The following is a 17,310-nucleotide window of genomic DNA, read 5'->3' as shown; positions in this document are numbered from 1 at the left end:
ACCAATTTGAACAGATTGTCTGTAGTGGTCCCCACTCCTGGGCATGCAAAAAGGCTGTTGACATTAAATCAGAAAGAACCCTCTAGAAAATAGTGACCATTGGGATCTTGAGCATTCTTTTTCAAGGATCCCAACATTCTCCCAACTGTCCTCACTGGTATAGAAGATACTGCAATCCTAAATGTCTCAAGTTCTTTCCAAATACACAAGCAACCACAAGAAGAGAGCATATGGTTCTATACTGACAATCCACTTGAAGAATTATAGGTACTGATAAGTAACCCTTCTTTTAATATTGTCTGTCTGGATCCCTGCTCTTGGAAATGGTGTCTTCGCATGCTTTCTTCCTTCAGTTAACTACACGGAAGCTCCAAAATAAAAAATTAGATTTTCTGAATAATTATATGAAGATATATTTTCAGAAGCCATCAGACATCCAGGGTGTGCCTCAGCTTCTCTTTCCTGCATTGTGAAATGGAGGTAGAAGGAAGGTAGAACTAGAACTTGGGCTCTGTGGAACACTGACCACCTTTGAAGGGGATGAATTTCTCCTCGATTCTCAGTATTATTTTGTCCTTGGGGACATATTTCTAATTCACATGTAAAGTACTCAGAATCTCTTATACCTGGCATGGAGATGTGATTGGTATCATTAAACACACTAAGGCTAGGTCTACACTACCCGCCTGAAACGGCGGGTAAAAATCGACCTCTCGGGGATCGATTTATCGCGTGCCGTCAGGACGCGACAATCGATCCCCAAATCGGCGCTCTTACTCCACCAGCGGAGGTGGGAGTAAGCGCCGTCGACAGAAAGCCGCAGAAGTCGATTTTGCCGCCGTCCTCACAGCGGGGTAAGTCGGCTGCGATACTTCGAATTCAGCTACGCTATTCACGTAGCTGAATTTGCGTATCTTAAATCAACTCCCCCCTGTAGTGTAGATGTACCCTAAGACTAAATCAGTATAGAGAAACTTAGTTTAATTGTGCAAAGGGATGTGAAATGAGGGGTTTTAAGATTAAATTGAGACTCCATGTTGGACATATTAACCTCTTTGGAGGTCTGAGTTTCTTCAGTACTTTGGAAAAAAATATGATATGATACATGTTGCTGGCCTACAAGTGATCCCTCTACCTGGCAGCAAATAACTGAATTTAGGGCCTATGTATATACCTTTAAGGTCCTAGTACAAAACCGCTGGATAGGGCATCTTGAGGGAACTGTAATTGACAATACTTGGATCATCATGGAGTCCACATTTGTTTCTTCACCAAGACTGTTTAACGTTTTATTCCCTGTTTTCAATTATGCAGGTCATAGCCATTCCAGTTAGTCAAGTAGGTCCTTGACCCAGAAACTTTGACCAATTAGGTGACAATGACCTCATTACAATAACTACCTCTGTCTTGCTTCATTCAGCAGCCAGGCTGATGTGTTTCAAATTCCCAGTTCTTTGTGGCTGACTGGATTCCAGAAGTACAAGTACAGTTGTCTTAACAGTCAAAAGGTAGTTAGGTAAATGCATGAGCAGTGAAAACCAGAGTCTCATCTTCCAATGGGGTGCTAGAACACTTCCATACCAGCATCCATTTCCTGGACACCATGATTAGCTTAAATAATGGAACCCTACAAACGACTATACACAAGAAACCCACTGATCACCACACTTACCTCCACAGATCCAGCAACCATTCCAGACACACCAAATAATGTGTTATTTACTAGGCACTCAGATATCACATAATTTGCTCCAAAGAGAAAGTCCAAGATGCACACCTAAACACATTTAAAGTGTGCCTTCACTAAACAAGGACACTCCACCAGAGAAGTAGATCACATGATGGAAAGGGCCACTCAAAAACACTGGGAGAACCTATTTCAATACAGAAAAGAAAAAAACCCTGTCCGCACACCCCTAGTTGTTACTTACTACCCCACACTGAAACTCTTATGGGGTATCATCAAACAGTCACAACCCATATTTGATAGGGACTACATCCTGAAAGAAATCCTTCCTGAACCCCCTTCTTCTGGCCTTCAAAGAACCCACCAACCTTGCCCAGCTCATCATCAGAAACATGTGCCCCATAGACCAGTACACGCCAACTCAAAGCGGCACCTGACCCTACCAGAACAAGATGCAAAACCTCCAGACATATCTCCACTGTTATGATGATTAATATCCCTCACAACACATATTCAAGATTCATGGGTCCTACGTATGTTTGTCACATGAGGTGTACTTTATCCAATGCATCTAATGCCTCATTAACAACTAAGTGGGTGAAACCAGACAATCACTGCACTCTTGAATGAGCTCAGATAGAAAAATGACAGAAGACGACAAAAATATCTTATCCATGGGGGAACATTTTTCACACAGCGATCACTCCTAAGGTGATTTTTCAGTACTTGTCCTCAAGGGAAACCTGCACAATACCTCCAAAAGGTAAGCCTGGAAACTTACATTCATAACTCTGCTAGCTACCAAAAAACATGCACTTAACAGGGACACTGGTTTTATGACTCATTACAACTATTTATAACACTGCACTGTTTGCTATCCTTAATTGCCCATTTCAAACCCTTTATGCATAACAATCTAACCCTCAATAACCCACTTCATTTCAAGCGATGACCTCAAACACACTTATCCCTTCTGCTTAACTTGTATTTAGCTAAGACATTCTGCTTCCACCCCTCAGACCTGAGGTAGAGTTCTGTTTAGCTCAAGAGCTTATATCTTCCACGAACAGAAGTTGGTCGAATAAAAGATATTATATCACGTATGTTGTCTCATATTCTGGGACCAATAAGGCTACAAGACCACTGCAAACAATGGGGTGCCACTAAGATTATGTTCTCTGGCTCTCTATTTTCTGAATCATTTTTATTAGAAGGGGCACAGAAGGGAAAGTGTATAAAAACAGACCCTTTGGGCACTGCTGTGACAGGCATCTGTGGCAATTGCCTTTGAATAAAGTCAAGTATCAGGGGGTAGCCGTGTTAGTCTATGTCCACAAAAACAACAAGGAGTCCAGTGGCACCTTGAAGACTAAGATTTATTTGGGCATAAGATTTCATGGGTAAAAAACCACTTCTTCAGACGCATGGAGTGAAAATTACAGATGCAGACATTATATAATGACACATGAAGAGAAGGGAGTTACCTCACAAGTGGAGAACCAGTGTTGACAGGGCCAATTCGATCAGGGTGGATGTAATCCACTCTCAATAATAGATGAGGAGGTGTCAATTCCAGGAGAGGCAAAGCTGCTTTTATAATGAGCCAGCCACTCCCAGTCCCTATTCAAATTAATAATGTTAAATTTGCAAATGAATTTTAGTTCTGCTGTTTCTCTTTGAAGTCTGTTTTTGAAGTTTTTTTGTTCAAGTACAGCTACTTTTAAATCTGTTATAGAATGTCCAGGAAGATTGAAGTGTACTCCTACTGGCTTTTGTATGTTATCATTCCTGATGTCCGATTTGTGTCCATTTATTCTTTTACATAGGGACTGTCCGGTTTGGCCAATGTACATGGCAGAGGGGCACTGCTGGCACATGATGGCATATACAACATTAGTAGACGTGCAGGTGAATGAGCCTCTGATGGTGTGGCTGATGTGGTTGGGTTCTCTGATGGTGTCGCCTGAGTAGATATAGGGACAGAGTAGGTAACGAGGTTTGCTAGAGGGATTGGTTCCTGGGTTAGTGTTTCTGTGGTGTGGTGTGTAGTTGATGAGTATTTGCTTCAGGTTGGGGGGGGGGGCTGTCTGCAAGTGAGGACTGTCCTGCCTCCCAAGGTCTGTGAGAGTGAGGGATCGTTTTCCAGGATAGGTTGTAGATCGTTGATAATGTGCTGGAGAGGTTTTAGTTGGGGGCTGTACGTGATGGCCAGTGGTGTTCTGTTATTTTCCTTGTTGGGGCTGTCCTGTAGTAGGTGATTTCTGGATACCCGTCTTGCTCTGTCAATCTGTTTCCTCACTTCCCCAAGTGGGTACTGTAGTTTTAAGAATGCTTGATAAAGATCTTGTAGGTGTTTGTCTCTGTCTGAGGGATTGGAGCAAATTTGGTTGTATCTTAGGGCGTGGCTGTAGACAATGGATCGTGTGATGTGTCCTGGATGGAAACTGGAGACATGTAGGTAAGTATAGCAGTCAGTAGGTTTCCGGTATAGGGTGGTGTTTATGTGACCATCACTTATTAGCACTGTAGTGTCCAGGAAGTGAATCTCTTGTGTTGACTGGTCCAAGTTGAGGCTGATGGTGGTGTGGAAATCATTGAAATCCAGGTGAAATTCTTCAAGAGCCTCCTTCCCGTGGGTCCATATGATGAAGATGTCATCAATGTAGCGCAAGCAGAGGAGGGGCACTAGGGGACGAGAGCTGAGGAAGAGTTGTTCTAAGTCAGCCATAAAAATGTTGGCATACTGTGGGGCCATGCGGGTACCCATAGCAGTGCCACTGACTTGAAGGTATAAGTTGTCCCCAAATCTGAAATGGCTGTGGGTGAGGACAAAATCACAAAGCTCATCCACCAGGTGTGCTGTAGCCTCATCAAGGATACTGTTCCTGACAGCTTGTAGTCCATCCTCATGTGGAATACTGGCGTAAAGAGCTTCTACATCCATGGTGACCAGGATAGTGTTTTCAGGAAGATCACCAATGCATTGTAGTTTCCTCAGGAAGTCGGTGGTGTCTCGAAGAAAGCTAGGAGTGCTGGTAGCGTAGGGTCTGAGAAGAGAGTCCAAATAGCTAGATAATCCTGCTGTAAGAGTGCTGATGCCTGAGATGTTGGGGCATCCAGGGTTTCCAGGTTTATGGATCTTGGGTAGCAGATAGAATACCCCTGGTCGGGGCTCGGGGGGGGGGGGGGTGTCCGTGTAGATTTGTTCCCGTGCTGTAGCAGGGAGTTTCTTGAGCAGATGGTATATTTTCTTTTGGTACTCTTCAGTGGGATCAGAGGATAGTGGCCTGTAAAATGTGGTGTTGGAGAGTTGCCTGGCAGCCTCCTGTTCATAATCCGACCAGTTCTTTATGACTACAGCACCTCCTTTGTCAGTCCCTTTGATTACATTGGCCAAACAGGACAGTCCCTACGTAAAAGAATAAATGGACACAAATCGGACATCAGGAATGGTAACATACAAAAGCCAGTAGGAGAACACTTCAATCTTCCTGGACATTCTATAACAGATTTAAAAGTAGCTGTACTTGAACAAAAAAACTTCAAAAACAGACTTCAAAGAGAAACAGCAGAACTAAAATTCATTTGCAAATTTAACACCATTAATTTGGGCTTGAATAGGGACTGGGAGTGGCTGGCTCATTACAAAAGCAGCTTTGCCGCTCCTGGAATTGACACCTCCTCATCTATCATTGGGAGTGGATTACATCCACCCTGATCAAATTGGCCCTGTCAACATTGGTTCTCCATTTGTGAGGTAACTCCCTTCTCTTCATGTGTCATTATACAATGCCTGCATCTGTAATTTTCACTCCATGCATCTGAAGAAGTGGATATTACCCATGAAAGCTTATGCCCAAATAAATCTGTTAGTCTTTAAGGTGCCACTGGACTCCTTGTGTTTTTTTTTTTTTTAATAAAAAGTGTTACCTTGCTGCTGCTACAAAACAGAACGATGTGTTAAGAGTCAATGAGCATATTATTGATTGGAACACAGCAGGATTCAGAGATAATTTTCCAGGTACAAGGTCTTCAGATTTAAAGCCAAATCACATAAATGATCAGCTAAACTGGACAGCCAGCTGGTTACTAGATTGCAAAAAGTTCCTCTGACCCCCATGGAACAGGATGAAGCTCAACTCCTTCAGCCCACCCTAATCTGTCTAAGTAGGCCACAGAGGTGACATTTGCTATCTTTTTCTAATTAAATAAGACAGTTACTTTTCAGTATATTTTAGTAACTGGTAAGAAAAGATTGGTAAGAAGCATAGAGTGGAATAAGATGGCGTAATCTCTTTGAAACCAACCTCAAACACCCATCTGTCTGAGGGAATTCCAACTCTATGATTCATGAAAAATAAAGAAAGAAGTTGGTTCCCTAAGCAGAAAGGAAAATAACCTGTCACATTTATTATCTTAAGGCTCTTGTATGCATTTTAAATTTGCTGCCTCAAAACCCGTACCTAGATGAGGAGTTGCCAAACTATATGGCTCATGTACCATGGGGTAGTATGAGCTTGATATTCCGTCCATTCACTTCATACATTTTTTTTTAAATTGGTGGTACATGAACCAATAAGCTTTGGGAGCCACTGGCACAGACCACCAAGCTGTAGATAAGTTCCTTTATCTCTGCTAACTAAAGTTTTTTCTGCTAGAATGACAGTTTCTGATGGTGGTTTCTCGAAGTCTTCAGATGATTGCTCTGCTGCACCTGGATACTGGAAAGTTAGTTTTTTCCTGTAGGAGGATCAATCCAGTCAAAAATTTCCAAGACAACCTAGAATCTTTCTCTCTTCCATTATATAATCTGTCTTCTCATTAAATATGTGGAGAGGCCTCAAAAGGAAGGTATTTCTACTTGCTAGAACATCTTGTGGAATGTCTGGGCTCCTTAGACATAATTCATTGCTAAGTCACTGCCATGACTACCAAGTGAGTTGAATCTAAGGAATCAAGCCACATGAGAGGCATGCTTTGGCTCCTTTTGATCTTCAGGCACAACCTACCCTGGCTTCTTTTTTCAACTATTTTGGAAGTCGGTCCATTAATAGGAGAAGTCTGTCCCAGGCAAGAAATTGTACTGGTTCCAATATCACTTGATGAATCCTTATTCTCTTCTGAAGCACAGCAGAGGAATACAATTACTTCCCCAACATTCTGATCATGATGGGTTAACCCGTCTTTGCTTTGTTTTCTTATTAACTGCCACAAGAAGAGTTCTGGGATTTGGTGATTATCAGCAGGGTTAAATGTCTGTGGGATAGAGGTGGATGATAGTTAGAGGTTCTCAGAAGGAATAAGGGGATAGTAGCTGTGTTCTGCTGGAGCTGAATGATAGTAAACAAGTGGTGAGATGACATTCCATGAATTATCCAAATTTAAATATACAACTCCTCTGTCATTCTGCTCAGTAACTCTTAAAACTTCTAAAGTCATCAAATGGAGACAAAAAAAGGATGGTATGTATGCACAGACTCATCAGTTGAAGAGGATGAAGCAGCAGCTACTTGAATGATTATTCTCTATTTCTTCTTTCTCCTCCACTCAGGGGAAAAGGATTGAGATTGTTGGGCTAACAGGTCCAAGGCCATGTGGATCTCTTATGCTTATTGCAGAAGGATTTTGCATAAATGCCTGATAGGTTTGAGAACCCTGGAGCAGACCTTAAACTGCATCCTAGCTTGATCTTCAGAGAGGCCAAAGCCTCCATAACTTATTTCAGGAATCTATAAAGGACCAAGAGAAACATCATGTGTCTTCTCCTCTTCCTTCCAAGAGAGGGAATAGTGGTATCTCAGCCTAGTGAGCACTCTTGTCCTTGAGGCATTCTTGAACCCAGTGATTTCTCAAGTTGGACTTCTAGGCATCTTTAGACTCTGAAGATGTTCCAGACTCCTATTCATTAATACATTTAAGCTAAAATCAGATTAGCCTGTCGGACTTTCTTCAACATACATAGGTAGAACTCCCACTCTGAGTATTTTGGGAGGGGAAGTGGAGGAAATCTGCATAAAGCATATACCTCTGTGGGGAGTATCACTCACCCAGGAACTGGATACACTGTTCTGAATACAAAAATCTTTACTTCAACCTCAGATTCTTTTCAGACTCAGCCACTATGACAATGGAAATAAACGGAATCAAAAGAGCAGGAGCTGACAAAACCATGCCTACTGTATCAACCCATGGATCCAAAGAATGACATGGAGAACCAATTAACCTGCCATAAAAATTAACAGCTACACAAACATTAACTATGATGACACTAGCTGAACAAGCCAAAAGAAGCCTAGAGAGAACAAGGGATTTGACCTTCAATCTACAGTGGTAAGAAAAAAGAAAGGGATGGGTGGGAACTGTAGTTCCTTTTACAACCTAGGGGATTCAATGGTCTGAACCACAAGAGAATATGCATACAACCTCAATATTTGCTATATTCTAAAGTGTTCCAATGTAACACCAGGTGTGCACATGCATCCTATAGAGCAGGGATCTCTAGAGAAAATAATCCAATGAAAACTCTAATACATACTGGGCAAGAGGGTTTTTTTTTTGTTTTTTGTCAGTGGGAAGCGGGGGAGAGAAAGGCATTCACACCACACCATTACTATTTTCAAAGGCTAACTGTGCTAATGCTGTATTTTTTAACCCATCAGTTCTGAAAGGTTAATAGAAACCATTGAATAAGGAAAACTTATTTGTGCAGTTTAAAAGGTTAAATGTGGGGCTCTCTCCAAACACTGATGCAATAACTAAATAGAAGCTGAGGTGTACAGACTTGAAGCCCAGAGCTAGATAAAGTTTTCAATTACTGCTCCATTGCAGCAGCTCGATAATAAGCAGTCCATTTCATGTTCTTACCTACCGCTCAGGAAAATAGATCAGCAATAGCAGATTAATTTGGAAACAGTGAGGAAAGTGCGTTGGAATTGTACTCTGATGAGGAGCCTCCCCTCCTGGCTGTTTAGGAATGAACAGAGCATGCTCCATCAAAGAGTACACCACTGAAAAAGGTGCAGTTACCTGACCAATTGGTTGTAGATATACAGCTGGAATTTGGGATGGAGGTTGGGAAAACAGACACTGAGAGAGGCCCAGTGGTGAGACGTAAAGACAGAGAAGAAGTAGTGAACAGGAGAGCAGTGTCTACAAAATAAGGAGGAAGAGTTTAAAACCAAGATATCAAAAAGACAGAAAGAACGAGAAAAGGAGAGCAGCTAACTAAGAATTTTAAAAATGTGTTAACATTACATGGATTATATCACCTCATCTTAAACAGAAAAATTGTATGTTGTCACTCCAAAGGCAACAGAACATAACTACTTCTATGCATAAAATGTAACAGTTGATTCTGTCAATTAAATGCAAGCTTCTTTTCATATTGTTATCTAGGTTAATTTCACCCCTAGATTTTGTTAATAATTTTGTTGCTTGTGTACAAGTTTCCATTTGCAGTTCTGTGCACACACCTCAATCCTGGGTCTTTAGCACCTCCTGCTATTCCAGTCCTCAGTAGAGGACTTGCTTGTTTTATGATATGGACAATAGTACTAGTCTGAGATCCCTAAACACATTTTCACTTGTAGGTTCAAACATGAATCAGACAATTTTTCCAAAGGTAAATGCCACTGATCTAATTAGTAGCACCACCTGGTTCAAAAATAGTGAAGCGATTCAGAAAAATAGCCTGAAATGTTCACTGGTACATCTGTTTCTAGCTGGAATGCAAATGTTGCCATTTTTCATTCTCAGCAAAGTACTAACTTGGTCTCACATTTTTCAGGTTTACACACTGCCTGTTTCACTTAAAAGTACTAGAGTGCAACAAAATTGCATCCATATTATAAAATTCCTGAAGCTAGTTGGATGATAATACTTAAAATATAGTGTTGCCCCCACAAGTTATTCAGAGGAAAAAGCCATGCTACAGATAGTTCACTATTATAGTGCAAGGTAAGAAACATGTTAAGATAAAGCAAAAGATTAGGTTAGTTCCTCTATTTCCTATGGTGCATGGACGATTATTGTTGAAGCTGCATATGCAAAGGACACAAGGGGAAAAAAAGTGTTAATTCTCTTTGACAGAGCATGCTCCTATTCACATGCATACCACAAGGATTAAGACAGAACTCTTTTTCTCTTCCCTTCTTAGCAGAAGATAGGTACTGAAGCTGTCACAGAAGTGAGAAGAATCTCTCCTTTGCCACAGAGTACAGCAAGTCCAGCATTCTTTTACAGTCTGAAGTATAGCAGGCTTTTAAAGCCCTCTTCCTCCCCAGTTTGCTTTTAGTTAATTCTTATCATTCAGTTTCTTTCCTGCACCTTATGCAATTAGACTAATTCAATATTAGTTCTCTTTCAAGGGATGGCTTTCCCTTTCCCACCCGCAAAAATTCTGTCAATACTGTCTTGCTGTACAGCTTTGATTTAACAGTATTCTTTGCTACATCCTCGGGAGAACACTGCAGTCTGCAATGCTGGTTTTTATGAACAAACATACAGTTTCAGAGCCATGTAGCAAAATATTAATTATGTAAAAAAATAATCCATTTTGCATTATTTGGCAAAACTAAAAAATTAATTTAAGTTTAAAGAAAGTGCTACTCTGCCCTAAACTTCTACCAAACACATACATAATCCACAACATAAGAAGTAATGAGATAACATTGGAACGATACATTAAACCACACAAAGGCACAATTTCCATTCTTACTGCTCAGAGCAGCAATAAAGGAGGGCAACTATTCTGCTAGCCAGTCCTGAAAATTCTACTGAACTAGGGTAATTGTTTTGTCTGGCACCTAAAATATCATTAGGCCTTTTCCTATCATCTTAAAGATGGAACGTACTGTGTGTCAAGGCTGAAGATTTTATAACAATTTTATAAGATTGCAATGGGGGTAGTTATCTGCCAGTAACTAACTCTCTTTTTCTGTAAAGATAAGCATTATTTAATGATCTACACTCCTGGAGAAAGAAGAAAGATGTCTAGTACAATACAAGATGAAAATTAAATATTACCAAAAAAAATACTGGCATAAAAATACTTCAATTAAAAAGTGTATCAGTCACCTATGATACTTCGTATAGAGCTACTGTGTTATCAAGGTATGTAAGTACAATTTCAAAATTCAAGAACTGTGAACCAATTCTGAATTATGGCATCTGTCGCCACTGGAAATTTCATTCTTCTGATCAATCTGTCTGATTCTTAACCTTGAAGACTCAAAGACCTTCTTTTGTTCTGAGGAGAAAGTAGATTCAGGAGAAAAACCCTTTCTTTTTGGAGAACTCTGGAGTCCATTATTGCCCATAAAAAGGATGCCCCCCCTCATTCTAAAAGGATTTATCTATGTTAGGGCATATTTCAATCTCAACCATTCTTGTATAAAGATGGTCTTGGTTCAGCATGACTAACATGTGAGGCACAGATCCTTAAGACTTCATAGTCAGTGTCTCAGTTGTCCTGAATGCTGTTTCTTCTTTAAAGAAGAGAACTGAAGTCTCAGGGCACTCAAAACTAATCAGTGGAGTCTGGGTAAGAAGACTTCCTTTTACACCAGGGGTGGGCAAACTTTTTGGCCTGAGGGCCACATCTGGGTATGGAAACTGCATGGCAGGCCATGAATGCTCACAAAATTGGGGGTTGGGGTGCGGGAGGGGGTGAGGGCTCCAGCTGGGGGTGTGGGCTCTGGGGTGGGGCCAGAAATGAGGAGTTCAGGGTGCGGGAGGGGGCTCCTGGCTGGGTGGGGGGGAGTTGAGGGGGAGGACTCTGGCTGGGGGTGAGGGCTCTGGGGTGGGGCTGGAAATGAGGGGTTGGGGGGTGCATGGGGGGGCTCCGGGCTGGGACCAAGGGGTTCAGAGGGTGGGAGGGGGATCAGCACTGGGGCAGGGGGTTAGGGTGCAGGGAGAAGTTCAGGGGTGCAGGCTCTGGGCGGCGCTTACGTCAAGCAGCTCTGAGAAGCAGCAATATGCCCCCCCCCCCCCCCGGCTGCTATGAGGAGGCGTGGCCAGGTGGCTCTGCGCTCTGCCCTGTCTGCAGGCGCCGCCCCTGCAGCTCCCATTGGCCACAGTTCCTGGCCAATGGGAGCTGCGGGGGCGGTGCTTGGGGCAGGGTCAGCGTGCAGAGCCCCTTGGCTGCTCCTACCCGTAGGAGCCAGAGGGGGGACATGCCACTGCTTCTCAGAGCCGTGCGGCGTAGGGCAACCCCCAACCCTGTTCCTTGGCTGGAGCTCGAAGGCCAGATTAAAATGTCTGGAGTGGGCTGTAGTTTGCCAACCCCTGTTTTAGACCCAAAGTGGGTAAAGAATGTGAAATCAGATTGACCTTCTGTCATGTTTTTTCCTATTATATGGGCCCCATTACTATCTGAGCTTTCATTACCATAGTAACTGAGAATCTAACACTGGGATGACTTATGCCCTTCCCCAGGCATTTTCAAGTATCCAATATGCTAAAGAGTCATAGATATCTTGTCATTACAAGATGTGTAACATTTGATTCATGACCTTTTCTCTGGACCCATCATCTTGGGATAATAGATACAAAAAGAGAAAAAACAGCAGAAAATCTGCATAATATGGACTAAACTATAATTACCTTAACTAGTAACAAGTTTAAAGCTATTTACAGCAATTATTTTAAGTCTTAATAGTGGTGACCCATAGTTAAAGGTCAAAAGAGAAGAGCTGAAGGCAGTTACGGCCACATTTTTTATATGGTAACTTCAAGGTAGTAGTTTAATATCCAAGATTAGTGGACACATGGAATCATATTAGTTAACTTCGTTTAGATGTATGTGGGACTTTTAAAGCAGAACAAGAAATTCCCATATTGAATTGCTTCTGCAGATTTTCAGTGAAGAAGAATTCCATACTTGTATTTTACAAATATCTCATCTGTTCAGATCAGCTTGAGTTTGTCTACAAGCTCTGATTAAATTATCTTTCACATGCCCTTCAAGTTGCAGTCTTTGATGGCCTAAACATTTCTGACTTGAAAATGTGATACTTAACCAATGAAATAAGAAAAGGAACTAGTGGTTCTGCAACATTTATATCCTTTAACATATATACTATACAGACATTACACAAAGGCATGCCTCAAGGAAAAATTTTACTAACCATGAAGCAATGAATTTGCTCCATCATTACCTTGTACACCAGGAATGTAGAGCCATAGCTAATACCAATCTTTAGGGAATAAGGGTTATTTCACTGTGAAATTTATACCATCCAAAATTCCCTGAAGGAAGTTCTGGATCCGACAGAATCTCTTTATTCATTGTACTGCATCTAGTGCCCTCCAATTAGGTTGTATCTCCTTTAAGCATGCATACTGTAAAAGCCATTTATAAAATAAAATAAAATAGGAAACTGAATTTAAATACCCCACCTTTTAGGCTGTATTCTGCTTTCCAGTAAGTGCCTGTGGCTCACATGTTCTCAATTTTTCTCAGTGTATGGACCACATATTAACAGCAGGATTATCTCATGGAATGCCTGCTGTTTCCTTCATGATCATTCAGACCATCTCCCCTTCCCATTCATGGTCAAAGACCACCTCATGCCATCTACAGCAATTGCTTAAGTGAAAAGTAATTTATCTTTAGATGATTTTTAATGCAATTTAGCAGTTAAAAACAAGGAGAACCAGGACCATATGATCAGCTAGCCAGTGATCTGCAAATCAGAATTTGAAGTCAACTAGTGTGCCAGGAGATTTCTGTTAGAATGCAGGGCAAAGATGTACTGTAACATCAGAACATTATTACATAAATTTCCCCTTTAAAAAGTGAAAGGGATAAAGTGAGATGCCCAAACAGAGGACACAGGAACTGTATCTTAGTAGTCTTAAAGATCTCTCTGAACTGAACTGCAGGGGACACTTTCCCAAGTTGTACTCTACTGAACTCAACTCCTCATATAAATTAATGGCATGGTCATTTAAACTTAAGTGCTGCTGTAGTAAAAGGGAGCAGCCTTGGCAGTGTCATCTATTGCTAATAAAGCAAAGCATTTACTTATTTTCTGCTACTAGTTTTATTAAAATAAAACTTTTATAAAAATAGTTACTTTTCATCCATTCGGCTACGCATTTTCTTGAGCTTCTGCATGATGCTACTAGTCTCACTACTGGAGATGGAGATTGGGGAAGGGCTGCGGGTCTCTACATCAGTTGGAAGTGGGCTGGAAGCATTGCTCTGCTTTATATCATCCTCACTGCGAACCTCCTACAACAAAAGCACAACAAAATTAAGAAAAGTATCATGGGCTTGGAGTGAAGAGTGAGAAAATAACTTTTTGAATACTGATCCGCTTTCCTCCTTTCTCCAGCGTCAAACACAAAATTTGGCCCTATAAACAATAGTTATTACCACACCGCTTTAGTCAGGTTAATCCTTGGACCCAAGCAGTCTATCTAGAGTTTATCCTGAGGTTACTAAAACTCAAACACAATGGAATTTTAAGCAATCAGAAAATAAATCCATAAGAAACCTCTACTGAGAAAACTGTAGAGCCAAAAAGAAGGCAGGTAATTCTTTTTATTTAACCTTTTCAAGTTTCTTTTTTATTTTATTAATTTACCCCATATTTATCTCCCACCCCACACCAAACTGACAATACTTTAGAAACTTGAGGCACTAGTTCTTATTGCAGATGCTTGGTAGCTTATATCATACATTAACAATTTTTAAAATTCAGCATAAATCCCTTCAATACTCTGCTGCTCTGTAACTTAAGTTCTCCGCTGATAGTTTCTTAAATACCGAGTAACCCTTTCCATATTACTAGAATAAAGCCTCATCTTAGATTTTGTAAAGAGTTTAGCATCCGTAAGGTGATCTCTCCTATTTTTCAACCTACAGAAAAAAACATGCAAAACTAAAGGTCAAGACCTCAAACCATACTACCTACACATTTCAAAGTATTGCGCTTCCACCCCTCTCTCATGTCTTTTTCTCAGTCTTGTACTCTTCCTCCCTTTGTGGGTAGGATATATTCTATAGCAGGGGTAGGCAACCCATGGCATGCGTGTCAAAAGCAGCCCCGCAAGCTGATTTTCAGTGGCACTCACACTGCCTGGGTCCTGGCCATCAGTCTGGGGAATCTGCATTTTAATTTAATTTTTAAATGAAGCTTCTTAAATGTTTTAAAAACCTTATTTACTTTACATAAAACAATAGTTTAGTTATATATTATAGACATATAGAAAGAGACCTTCTAAAAACGTTAAAATGTATTACTGGCACGCGAAACCTTAAATTAGAGTGAATAAATGAAGACTCGGCACACCACTTCTGAAAGGTTGCTGACCCCTGTTCTATAGAATCTCAATTCTACATTTTACCTTCCTTAGTCTCTAACAAGGACTTATTTAACAAGTTAACTACATGGGTTTCTTTCTTTCCTAGATGACCATGCCTTCCTTTTGCTTCCTCTTACTCACAGTGAATGCACTCTTTGCATGGTCTGGAAAGTCCAAGAATCCTGCTGCTGTGATAGTCAACAATCCTGTACTGTAACAAGTATGTTCACTTTCCAAAGAGGGCTTTCATCCAGGAAGCACAGCATTTGGTATTGCCCATGATACAGAGGCTTCCCGCCATTTTAGGTCCCTAATCTCTTATATCCTGTGCAACTGGAAGACTGAATTAAATCGTCTAAAATCACCAGAAAGCTTTAGTCTCTCCAGATTAAACCAGAAATGTATAGTAAGGAAAACTGGTTTTATTAGTAAAGATTTTCAGAAGTGACTTTGGATACCTCAATTTTTCAGGACCTAACTTGGGACTCCATAAAACAGCCTGATTTTCAAAGGGCAAAAACTCAGCATTTTCTGAAAATCAGACCCTTTTAAAGTGTCTTAAGCTGGCATCCATAAATCAAGATACCCAAAATTACTAGTAATTTTTGAAAATCTTGACTATTAACATCATTTGCTATCCAGTTCAAAAAATAAACGTCTTTTGAAAGTCATTGCCATATGGCTGTTTTTTCCTTCCACAATAAATTAAACAGATCAGACAGACAAAATTGCTCATAAACCCAAGGGATGAGGGAAGATTTAGGAGGAGGAGAAGCAAGTCTGTAAGCTATATATTCAACATGATAGCTTTTCATTCCTATAACACTGAAGTCAATTACCACTGGAATGGGTTGGCTCCAAGTAGTAAGATACAGCTTCTGTAATGTTACTTACCAGCTTGTTTTCCCCCGCAGACTTCAGTTTTTCCTGCAGTTTCATGGTAGTCTGGCGGATTCGTTCTATCTCCTCCTGCTGCTTAAGTATCAGTTGTCTCTCCTTCCGAGCTGCCTTATTGGCCTCTTGCAAACGCTTAATTTCCGCCTTTAAAGGTAGAAAAGATGCAGCAAAAGAACTGTAGTGACAGTTGCCTGGAATGCATCCTGAGGCTGCCGTAAGGCCTGTGCCATATAATTAGTCAAGGCATTATGTTATTTTGATAATTTTGTTCAGTTATTCTCAGAGCAAGGACAGCTGATCAATTACTATACCACCACTAATAATTGTGTCCTGGTGTAAAAGGCTCAACTTGTTAATGCTAGATGCTATTATAATACAAATAAATAAAAATAATAATAATGAGAACCACAATAAGCTTAGGATCCAAGGACCTGGTTCGGTGGTTCTGGTTCAATACTTCGGTATCTATACAATGTCAGAGCTGTCCAGCGACTATTCAATGGGTTCAACTGGATTTTTCTATAGGGCAGCATTTACCTTCTCCTGCTGCAGCCTCAATAGCAGACCACGCTGTCTCTTTCGGATGGGTGGCATCTTGTCATCCTCTCCTTTGTCTCGTAAATGTCTGCAAGAAGATTGGGGGAAGGGAAGAAATACATAAATAGTCTTAATTTCTCCTGCTTCCAAATTCAGCAATACTTTTCTACTCTGCAATCTTACATCTCCAAAACAGAGTAGCACCATTTTGCATGTCAAAACTCCATCATGAATATTCTCTTCGGTGAACTATCCTATGTTCTTTAGGGGCTAAACAGAATCAGTTTTGCTATATAAGTTTGGCTCTGTTTGAGATACAATTCTGTAGCAAAGGCATAAAAAGTTAAAAGAGTCAATGTAGGTGATGCCAGACATTGTCTCTCATGCCCAGGCCAGATAGTCACAGCACAGTCATTTGAAAGACAGTGAGTGAAAAAAATGCTTCAGGTCACTCTCTAATAGTTCCCTGCCTGACACATGAAATCCTAGAGTAAAGGAAACAGTTATAGTTGTTTATGGCAACACAGGGCCTTTGTTGGTTGGTGGTACGGGAATTTTAGAAGGGGGGGGTGAGAAATCAGGTGACCTTAATACCACTATTACTGTTGAGACAGTATCAAAATGCACATAAAAGAGATGAGACAGAAGTCTCAGTACAAGATAATTGAAGCAGCAGCAGCATATTTAAGGTTTGAATACATTGCATGTGGATGTAACAGAAAAATTTAGAGTTGAAAGAAAATGGTTCCTCTTGAGTTGAAAAAGTGATTTCAGATGGGACTTTATTAGTGACGCTATACAATTAATTGCTTTGTCAATCTACGAGAGAATCGTCATGTTCTCCTTGCACCCTCCCCACTATGAACCTTAACTCAGGA

General features: G+C 40.8%; 1 protein-coding gene across 5 annotated transcripts in view; it reads right to left on the bottom strand.

Moving 5' to 3' along the window:
• Positions 1-17,310, bottom strand: part of CEP350 (centrosomal protein 350) — a 140,813-nt gene that overhangs the window by 47,456 nt on the left and 76,047 nt on the right. For 4 of the 5 annotated variants that reach the window (XM_054037450.1, XM_054037451.1, XM_054037453.1 and 1 more), the window contains 4 exons: positions 16,433-16,520; positions 15,893-16,039; positions 13,765-13,922; positions 8,714-8,836 (listed from right to left, as the gene is read on the bottom strand). In XM_054037450.1, coding sequence (XP_053893425.1) covers positions 8,714-8,836; positions 13,765-13,922; positions 15,893-16,039; positions 16,433-16,520 — 516 coding nt within the window. The remainder of the gene's footprint in view (positions 1-8,713; positions 8,837-13,764; positions 13,923-15,892; positions 16,040-16,432; positions 16,521-17,310) is intronic. The other variant, XM_054037454.1, reaches the window with a different exon arrangement.

This window comes from Malaclemys terrapin, chromosome 8 (genome assembly GCF_027887155.1).
Source record: "Malaclemys terrapin pileata isolate rMalTer1 chromosome 8, rMalTer1.hap1, whole genome shotgun sequence".
In the NCBI taxonomy this organism is placed as follows: domain Eukaryota; kingdom Metazoa; phylum Chordata; order Testudines; family Emydidae; genus Malaclemys; species Malaclemys terrapin.
The sequence above is the reverse complement of the archived record's forward strand: the minus strand, read 5'-3'. Positions and strand labels throughout refer to the sequence as shown.